Source organism: Centruroides sculpturatus, unplaced genomic scaffold, assembly GCF_000671375.1.
Source record: "Centruroides sculpturatus isolate CEXI.00-Female unplaced genomic scaffold, Cexi_2.0 scaffold161, whole genome shotgun sequence".
NCBI lineage: Eukaryota > Metazoa > Arthropoda > Arachnida > Scorpiones > Buthidae > Centruroides > Centruroides sculpturatus.
Window position 1 is genome coordinate 272,430 of NW_019384373.1, and position 11,484 is coordinate 283,913.

At 31.1% G+C, this 11,484-nt stretch overlaps 1 protein-coding gene across 5 annotated transcripts in view; it reads left to right on the plus strand.

The window, feature by feature from the left end:
• Nucleotides 1–11,484, plus strand: part of LOC111615718 (protein yippee-like 1) — a 105,778-nt gene that overhangs the window by 81,341 nt on the left and 12,953 nt on the right. For all 5 annotated transcript variants that reach the window (XM_023357156.1, XM_023357171.1, XM_023357175.1 and 2 more), the window contains 2 exons: nucleotides 8,692–8,735; nucleotides 11,054–11,162. In XM_023357156.1, coding sequence (XP_023212924.1) covers nucleotides 8,692–8,735; nucleotides 11,054–11,162 — 153 coding nt within the window. The remainder of the gene's footprint in view (nucleotides 1–8,691; nucleotides 8,736–11,053; nucleotides 11,163–11,484) is intronic.

The following is an 11,484-nucleotide window of genomic DNA, read 5'->3' on the forward strand; positions in this document are numbered from 1 at the left end:
TCCGAATCTCCTTCTGCATTAAAATTCAAAAAGCACTAATATCCGCGTCAAAAGAGATTTGAATGCAGGAAGTGATCAAAACTAGGAATTGACAAACTAAAAGCATGTTAAACACATTATGCCATCATATTGACAGTGTGTTGAAACTGTTTTCACTTATCAGATATTTTTATGCCCAATCAGACTTTGTTGTTAGTATTTCTTTATGGGCTTTTTCAATAGAAATTCTTAGATCTTGCATGTGTTTTTGACCAATAGAAATGACGTCAGGAGGGAGCGGAGCAGGAGTAAACTTAAGAGCAAATAAATTATCGGGTAGTGGAATCTTGCAACATCTTAGGGTTGAAAGCCATTGCTCCAAATGTCTACAAATTACTCTTTGGTCAAGTGCGGGCATTTCAGTTGTAAATTGTAACACGTGACATATATTGCTATCTAATGAAGTTGGTTTTGTCATAATTAAGTTTATTTGGGAAGAGAAGTTAAAACACAAAAGTCAGAATTCTTATTTCTAGTATCAGTAGCTGATATTACTGTGGAAGACTGCTAGTTGTTACTTTGGAATTTAAGATGAGGGCAAGTGGCAGGACAAGTGAGCACCAAGATGAGAGGGTGTGTAATTATTTAAAAGCAAAGTAAGGAGATGAAGACTAGTAGCAGCACAAACTGACTCGCTATTTTTCAACGTCCCAAATCTCTGGAACAAGAGACACTGAGATATTGGTTTTGTCTGGGTGACAGAAAGCCTATCACCCTTGCATGAGAACAATCAAATTAAGTAAACTTTGCATTAATGATGGGTTTGTTTTTTTAAAAACATCTAAAGGAACTTGTTGTTTTATGTATCTGTTAAAAAGAAATTTTAGATATTTAAAAGAGGAGCTTAGACGAAGAACAAAAATCTGCTGTTTTAAATCTGTCATGGAGATTATGTAGAAAAAAGAAATATATTATCATATGGTAGACATTAAAAAAAATAGTAAGTATAAAAATAATGCTGACAAAACATTCATAATAATTAAAATTTGAAAAAGACGAGATCGGTAAACAGAATGAAACCTGACTTCTGGAAGCGAAAAGTGCAGTCAGGTATTAAAAACTGTCTACTGCAACTATAATCAATCATTTAGCTAATTACAAAGGAAGCAATAATCAATAAAAAATTTCAAATATAGTTTGTAAATAAGATTGGCCACACAAAAAAGATATATCATAAATTAATTTTCGATAACGCCGTTTGCAAGTGTTTGTTAATTATCATTGGCCGTATTATTCCTATATAAGTGCGAGATTAGATATCCATTCTACATAGAAGAAACAGTTGGATTTGGTTACGCTTAATGACTGGATATTCTTTCTGTATCATTTCTTCTCTAGCCAAATCAAAGGCTGACCTTAATTGTTAACTTCCAGATAAGAGTAACAATAGAATGCAATGTTCTATACTATCTGTGATTAGAGTATTATCTGGACACCATGCTGCTTGGATAATGCTCTAGTCACAGATGGATTCAGCAATGGACAAGAGCATATTTTAAAATATTCAGTAATACACGTAACAAGACACCAACCGAATGCCGTAAATTAATCGGGTTTGGAGATGTTTATTTATAAATACACGTAACCTCAACGTTCTTCATAAATTTTTCCCATTATGAACACATCAGTTTTATGACTTATATCAATGTTTCGTGGACTTTTTTACTGGCAAACCTCCTTTTTTATGTAAAAATTTGGTATAACACCAATTACTTTTTTTACTAGTATTTGAGTTTTAATTTTCCGATAGTGACGTAGTGTAATGGAGCTTCCCATAAATTACATAACACAGATGTGGGTGAGTATGCAGGTAATTGTTTTGATGAGTTACAATGGGGTGTTTACTGATGCACTGTATAATGACTCTCAACCCTTCGGTAACAAGATGATTCATTTTTGTTTCTGAAGTGTTGACCATATCATTTGTGTGTCCACTTTGTACATTTTATGTGTAATTAATGAAATGGTGTGATATTCAAATGCCTTGCCCTGGCTCAATGTACATAATACAAATTATAAAACACAGAGATATTCTGTAAATACCATTCCATATATATTTCATGTTGAACTTTTTGCCACCTAACAACTGTAAGCATAGAAATCAATTGCAAGTGACTCCATCTCACTGTTGAAACATGTTGTTATAGTTTTTGAATAATGTATTGTGTGTGCTTGTTAATTAAGGGTGTAGCATAATAAATAGGAAGGCAATAATAAATTACTCTAACATTAATAAATTGACTAAATTTAGCATGATATCTGAGCCTGTGTAATTTCATCAATACTTGCTAATAATACATTTGGCGATTTTTCTCCATTACCCTTTTGAGGTTATTACTTTGGATTCTGTATCGGGATTGAAGACTTAATTAATTAAATAATCTATCTTTTATTTAAAATTGAGCTGTTTTTTCTTTCTCTTGGTTTCTTGTTTTTTATACACTAAAACAGGCATCTTGTCATACTTGTCACGAGTTCAGTCAGATCCACAATAAGGTATTTTGGGTCAACATAACCTGATTAAACCACATGTAAAAATTGAAGATTCAATCTTCGTACCACAACACATCCTTAACATATCAAGTGGTTGCTTCTTATGTAATTCAAAATTAAACATGCCAGACCCAAATGTAGGTCCATTGTAGTGGCATGCTTGCAGCTTTATTGTTCTGGATGTCTAGTTATTCAATTAAGTTAAAAAGAGATTAAAAAGAAACTTTCGCATAAAACTTATTTTTGGCTATACATTTCCACTATTGTTTCTGTCCGTCCATCCCTCCTTTGTTTATCTCAAGAACAGAGTTAGGTACGCAAAACTCGAGACCAGATACGGAAAGCTTATTTTTATATTAAATATATGATTAAAAATTGCAGCCAGGCATTGCTTGTTATTTACAAATTTCCTCTTCTGTCATCATTTTCCAAACTGCAAGTGCATTGTGATTTATATCCGCGACAGAATTATTATTATCAAAAAACACTTACTACAACACCTTTTCTTGCAGTCGACGTTTATTAGAAAACTTCAAACGTTTTCGGTCTTATTAAAAGACCTTTCTCAAGAAAATACGATTAAATAAAGAACAAACACTGTAAATCGAACACTTAATACAAATAACTCTTTTTTGAATCTTTCGAACTGGCTTATAATCCGTTGCGAATGACGTCAGTGTAAACTTAGCAACGGAAATATAACAATATTACATAAATATTTACATCTAAATACGTATAGTTGCCATCTCTCTACATTATTCAAAAGTACGTAATCTGAGATACATAGTGACTACTTCCTTCAATTATTAATATTATAATAAGCTAGAGGACCATGCTGCTGATATTTTAGTCGCTTCCCGGAAGTTGATTGCGAGGCCTTTATGCTTTGCCTTACAAATCTGCCAGGCTTCCGCGTAATGTCGGTGTTTCCTGTCTCGGACTATCTGCATTAGTCTTGCTTGGTCCCATTCAACTTGGACGTCTTGCTGGTCCGCTAGAACGTAGGTGGCTAGCGCAGTGCATGGTTGTTTTTTTCTTATATTTGCTTGGTGTTCTGCTAACCTGTCTTTGATACATCTTCCTGTTGCCCCTACATACATTAATTTACTTCGTCGCCTTGAGTCTGTGACTGGAATTTTATATACCCCGGGGAGTGTTCTTCTATCCACTAAATCCTTATCAGATCGTAATAGTTGGTACGTGGTGGGGGTTCTTTTATATACGATTCTTTTGTTCTGGGCCTTTCCTATNTGCACGGTGAGACAGTTTCGCTATTAATTAAGAGGTCTGGATCTGAACTCCGTTTTAATTTCTGTATTATTTCCTGGATAGTTTGTGTCAATAATTTAGTCTCTGTCACTTACTTAGGCTCTGTTGATTCAGATGTGTCTGTAATAAGAGAAATTGAAGCTGAATGTGTTGCTCTGAAACATTATTTTACAGAAAAATCTGATTTGAAACTTTGTATTCTTCAGTTTTGTAGTAATTGTATTTGTTATAAAATGCAACTTACTATTACGTCTTGTTGTTAAAATGCAAAATATCCTTCCCAACGCATACTGTTTTGAGTAATTTCAGAATTTTTAGCGTAGTAAACATTGTAGCTGCCAAAATGACGTACGTTCACCTTCGGATAGAATTTAGTTACTTACCCTTTTCTTGATAAACATTGACAGGAAATTTATTACAGCATTATATTGTATTATTACTGTTAAAACTTTAATAAAATGAACAGTCTAAGCAGTTAAATATTAATTATTTATTGAAATATAACTGGTATTTAATGTAGTATATTTCTAGCATTAACATTTGATGTTAGTTAATAATTAGGTTCATAATTTTATTCCTTAGAGGAAGTTAGTTGAATTACAAGCATTTTCCTAAATAGCACCATTGACGTAAGGCTCTGACAAATACTGAATTGATTCTTGCCGTAAACATTAAGTAGAGACTCCATGAATCACCGAATGTACAATTTTGCATTGCAAATGATGTTATCGCCAAATTATGTAACTTTCAAATGCTTAAAGCTTGTGCGTAGATCTCGCTACTGTATATAATTTGCATTACTTGACATACTTTGGTTCGCTGCCAGTTTTGGAGGAAAACAAATTATAGTAGTAAATTGAATTTTGACTGTAGATCAAACGTGAAGAAAGGTGCAATATAACTAAATTACAAAATAATAATACCGTCCCATTACCATAGCAAGTATTTATAATGGTGTGCATTGAATTAAAATCTAATTTGGTGTGCAATTTGTGAAAAGATGAAGACTTTATCAAATTTTTTTTGTTTTCTAGCAGTTGTATTTACACCCAAGGATAGAGAGTTAGAAGTTAACCAATAAGCATTCACATACTAAAAGTAAAGTGGTAATTAGTTAACTTCTGACTCTAACTCTAGATCTTTTGTTACAAATATGGTCATGAATTTTAAAAATCTGATCAGATGTAAAAATAATGCAAGAAAATTATAGAAAAAGTTCAAAAAGTTACGTATAAGGCAATATTTGTGTCTTCAGTACAGTGGTACCTCAGGATATGAATGCCTGAATGCCCCAGCATACAAAATTTTTAGGATACAACATGAAATTCGAACATAATTTCGCTCCACAATACGAACGAAAACTCACCATGCGACGTTACATTAGTTTGCAGCGCCATTTTTTATTCCCTTCTGTTCGTCGGTCTCAGTCCGCGTATTTGCTTTGTCGTGGAAGGATCTTGCTCAATAAAGGAGATCTTGAGGTATTATCAGAAAGTGACTGATTTTATTGAAAAGAAACATCCCGAAAAGGTTCACACTGGCTGTATTATTGCTCGGAGTAATGACATTTGCCTATGTCATTTTAGAAACATTTTAAAAAGTAGGCAAAGCCAAACCTGTTTGGATAGATATTTTACCAAGCAACCTCTATCCAGTGAAAGTGATGGTGGAAGTGAAGGAAAGAAAGTAAAAAGCAGTGAATAAAAATTAAAAAATATATATATATATAAAACAACACTAATTTTTTTTTTATCTTTTCTAAGTTGTTATTACATTATGTTATGTAAATTAAGTTTTAGTATCATTTCCCTTCTCCCTCTCCTCTGCCACCAGTTTACACCTCCACCATCGTCTATTCTCAAAGATAAAGTGCAAGTAAAACTACATTTTTTTTATCAATTATTATTCTATTATGGTTATTTATACATTTACAATTACAAAATGCATTTTTCAGTGTTTTCCTTACTATAGTTATTTTTTTAATGTACTACTTAGCTTTAATTTGAGTGTGTTTTTTGTGTTGGAACAAATTATTTGGTTTTACATGTAATCACATGGAGAAAAATGATTCACCTTACGACATTTTCATGATAGGATCTCAGTTTCGGAACGGATTAATTTTGTATCCCAAGGTACCACTGTACTACATTTTTTTAATTAATAAAGAGCAACTGAAAAGACCGATTCAGAATTCAGAACCATTATATAAAACTAGTTATTGAAATGCATAAAGATTTAAAATTGCCACACCGAAATTGATTTGTTAAATGTATAATTATTGATTGACTAGTGAACACAAGACTGTGTTATTAATTAAACACTTGGCATTTTCCTCTGTATAATTATTGAGTTGTAGTTTGTTTGTTAAGTTACGGCAATGCAACACTCGGGCAATTTACCTAGAGGAATGCCTTCCAGGAGGACTTTTTAAGGGTATTCCCCCTATTCGGGTGTTACAGACAGAAATCCTGGAAAACTTTGATGGCTAGCACGTCCTGGCAAGACACGAACCCACGATTGATCTCCCAGTGTTCAGGGAACTGAACCGCTTGGTCACTGGTGGGCCGTATAATTATTGAGAACTGTTTTGAATCACTTAACCAACCATGTATACAACGGAAGTTCCATAAGATTATAATGAAGCCAAAATTCATAGCCAGCCATATCTCATCAATGTTCAGATACATAAACACTTATCGCATCTCAGTTGTGTTGAATATAGCCATACAAATAGTAGACTATATCACATAAGGTTAAGTATCCCCATCATTAAGTAGCACACACCCAATATCAGTTTCAAAAGCACATGATGGGTCGATCGGTGGTCAGCCCATTGTGTGCTCAGTTGTATCTTCAAAAGACACAAAATAATGGTCTCTTTTAGTACTCATGGGGCTGAAAGAGTTATAGAAAAACTTAAATGCAATTCTCTGTATTAATACTTAACTTCACATACAGTTTGTGATTAAATTGTTGTTATCTTTACTTACACAAATAAATTTTTTTTAGATATTTAATTGCTAATTTAGAAGCATTCATCTTTTATGGAGAAATCAAATTTTATTTTACTATTAGCCTTGCAGCACTTCGTTTATTTATGGACGCTCAATTTTACTTAAATTTTGCTGTCGTGTTTACAAAATCGGGTGGAGTCGTGCTTGCATAATTAAACAGGTAGTTCATATAATGTTTCATTTACTATCGCTTGTCCATTTATTTTTATTTACAATTATCGTTCATATTCGTCTTCCGTACAACTTCTGTTCATAATATTTAAACTGTTCTTTATTTGAGTCATCAATAAATTTATTTGAAGCTGAATATTATCTGCAAATCAAATTAAAATGTCAATAAGGCCTCTTCCATTGGTGTCTCTTCTCTCACTTTTTCTTATGACGCTTAGATTTTATTTGAAGGAGATTGTCTTTGCTGTCTTCCGTCTCAGAATTGCTAGTTTTACCTATCAAATACTGGTTCCAATTTTAAAATATTCAGAACGTTTTTTTGTGACAAACTATCCTATAAAACTTTATGGGTAATTAAGTAAATCCTCCATCGGACGATAACAGAAACTAGTAAATAGTTCATTAATGTTACAGGAATGATGCCAATATTCTAGGACTATTTTACACGCTTAGTTGATTCATTATGCCATGTATTTTGGCATAGCTTAGCGTTCTTCATTTTGTGCCAAATCTATTAATCCGACTATCTAATTTGTCCAGGTTAATATAAAGTGATTGATCTTATTTCTATGTATTGTTATTTTATTGTTAACAAATTAAGATTGATTAAAAGTATTTACTGTAACTATTATCATACTTTTGCTAAATCTAAGAGTTGTATAAAGCACCGGACCAAATATCCGGCTTACAGAAATCTGGTATTACCAGAAAACCAGCTAGATCTGAATTTGGAGGGTTACAGTTTGCTGCACGGCTGCTTTGTTTTGGTTTCCATGGTATACGCATCGCACGACACTGGTTCCTGCACAACTGCCAATTTATGCTGCATTAAATACAATTTCATTCTTTACTTTACATTAATTTATATTTTAAATTGTGTGATTGTTTTTCTGAGTGTTGTATTTAAATATATATAAATAAAAAGATCTCGTATTTTATAAGCTATAATCATATTCAATCGTAAAAATCTTTTTAAATTGGTAAACAATAATGTGTATCAGTTAAGATTATAATTTAATTTTTCAAATTTAATTATCATCAAAATAAACTATCAAGACTTTCGTTTGTTTAAGTGCAAAAATTTTAATTTAAAATCGATTTGCTACACAGTTTACATTAAACAATAAATCATTCTTATCACTTTGACAATGAATAGTTTAAATCTCATTTAGTAATTAATCTTATCATTGTCTGCGCAATGTTTATATTACCTTGTGTTTTTGTTCGTCGGCCGTTTTATAGAATTCTATTTGTTGACAAAGTGGAAAGAAAACAGCAAGAAACTAATGAAAATTATTTTGTCGATGGAGTTAGAATCTAATTGAAAATATAAACTTCGAGATATCCTCATAAATTTAAGTTCTTTTGTAATTAACTTTAATTTCCGTATAATTTTCCTATCTTTCAGTTATGTTTATAATAAATGCTGGAAATGTCAATCAGAACTTTAAATTATAAGAAAATTATGCTTCTCGGAGTGGAGATTATCATTATAATTGGATAAGCTGGTTATGAATGAGTTTGTAGACTTAAAACTGCTCTGAGTTTTGAGATTTTCATTCCAAGGAAGCTTTGTTTTCTTATAATTTTATGTTTATAATAGTTTAAAAATGATAAGAATACTAATAATTTTTTTATTTTACGTAAATATTAAAATTAACCAAAATTTCATGAGCTTATTTTCATTTATTTTATTTTTTTCTAGTCTTTTCAAGGCAGTCAAGGAAGAGCATACTTATTTAATTCTGTGTAAGTTATGGCATTTATATATATATTATTTTTTAAGTATTTTTCTTAATTCTAAACTCGCATTTTATACATAATTATATTAATACAGTTGAAATTGTTAAATTAAAATCAAGTAAATACACTACACAAATTAATAACTTGTAGTTTGTTGTTTAGCATAGACATATTGTTTATTCTCATCCACTCATAACATGAATACAATTTTTTCCATATTAAAGACTGAATTTTTAAGAAATTCTACATAAAATCACAGATTTATATTACCTTTTTTCTGTTGATTACGATTGCACTTTAATGTTTTTGCCCCACTACAAACAAACCTTGAATATCATAGAAGTAAATGCCAAGTAGTTGGCAAAATTGATGTGTCACTTGACAAATCCAGCCAAGTAATGTGAATCATCTTAAATATTGTTGCTATTATCAAAACTTGTGACAGTAAATATTTACTGATTTATATCAGTATAACTATTATAATTTAAAATAAAAGCATGGGAAATGCAATTAGCAAATTTAAAAACTTTCCTGTCGTGTTTTAAATATTTAATATTGTTACATTTGTAGTTGAGTATAGATAACGTTACCTGTCGAGTGAATGGTTCGAACTGTCGACCTTTGGAAGACAGCCTAATACTCTTCCAGCCGAGCCAACTGTCGTCTTAACATCTGCCAATGAATTTAAATTATTTATATGATGGCTATCTCAATCATTCAAATAATCTAAATCTCTTTATACAATCTCAGAAAATATCTGATAAGAAAAAACATTTATAAATTTGTATTTTTAAATCTAAAATATTGATCATCACAGCCAAAATAAATTCAATTGGTTTTGGAATTTTAAAAATAGATTCGGTTTATCATCTGTTAAACCTGAAATTGGATGGCTGCTCTTGAAGGTGGATACGTCACAATAATTAGAGTATTTTAAGGTAGTAGTCACTTCACAACCTACTAGGAAATAGTTTAATATATTTAAAACAAAAAACACTTGGGAGTAAACTTGAATATTTTACTTATTCCCATTATTCTTATATGAACGCTGTTAATAACAAGCCATAAAATTGAAATTATCTGTGGGTTTGTATATTTTCATACAGATTTCTACTGAAATTGTTATAGCAGAAAGCAGTTAATACTACAGGGTGTCCATAAAGTTATTGTGCAGTGATAAATTTGTAACAACACAAAAGTTATATTTATGGCATTGCATATAAGACCCATAAGTCATACGTCCCACATTTCCATTTTTCAATAGATGGCATCACTGCTCACAGAAATTCCAGTTTTGAATTACAGATTTTGGAACACTTATTTACTAATCACAGAATCTGGCTTGCTAGGTCATCAGACCTTGCTCCTATGGGAGACATTTCCAGAATTCACTGCAGGAAAAACTATAATACTGTACTTAAAACTTTCCACTGCACAATTACTTTTCGGACAGCCTGTGTATACTTATTCGTCTTTCATACTGAAAACTCAAGTCGCTAAAAATAATCATTGGTGGGGTTTTTACATTCCTTACCAGTTAGAATTTGGTGCAGCGAGTAAGCAAATATTGCTCCATATTGATACAGTTTATTATATACAATTAAACTTTGATAATTCTAGTAATATGATTGTATTTAAATGCGTGATTTAGATTTTAATTTATTTCCTGCATCTTGATATTAGTATTAATTTGTAGTTTACCTTGACAAATGTTAAAAAAAAAAATTATTCAAACTATAAACAGCATTTAAATTGATCTGATTATATAAATAACTATTTTATTTCATTATCCTGTTTAATTAATTACGGGAACTCCCCTAATTATGAATGTTTAACTTTCATCTTTAGCTATTGTTTGCAATTTTTATAAACTTTAACAATTAACGCTTCGAAAATGCATCCAAAATGTAATGGTAAACCTAGCGTGTTGTTCTGTTACCCCAGAAAGTAAACTTGACATTACAAAAGTGAGTGAGTTAAATGAGAAAATTGTGTTTGAAACATTTGATACGAAGTAGTAGCAAGAGGGTAAATAAGCGTAATGAATTCTATTTAGTATGTTGAAGGATCAAACGCTAACAATACTCACTTATTCTGTGTACAACTGTACTTTCTAGGTTAGTTTTTGACTTACGAATATTTCAACATACGACAAAAACTCAGGAACCTAACTTGTTCGTAAATAGGAGAGTACCTGTACATTTAAACAGTTAACTTTATGAAATAAATTCTGTATGAAATTTTAGTTACCTTCAGTAATTTGTAAAATTGAAATATAAGATTTATAATAAATGTTTTTGCAATTCTATAATTTTTTTCTACAGAGTAAATGTTGGATGCGGACCAGCGGAAGAACGCGTTCTACTTACAGGATTACATGCTGTTGCAGACATATATTGCGAATGTTGTAAAACCACTCTCGGCTGGAAATACGTAAGTTAAATGAAAACTTTTCGCAATAATTTAAAACAAAAACATGCAATTAAAAAATTAAAAGTTTACATTACACTTTGCTACATTAAACACCAAAAATTTTGATAGTTTTTAACAATTCTTATTTTAAAAAACTACACCACAAAAAAAAATGTTTATTAAATTAAAGAAAACTTGGGGACAAACTATCCTATAAAACTTTATGGGTAATTAAGTAAATCCTCCATCGGACGATAACAGAAACTAGTAAATAGTTCATTAATGTTACAGGAATGATGCCAATATTCTAGGACTATTTTACACGCTTAGTTGATTCCTTATG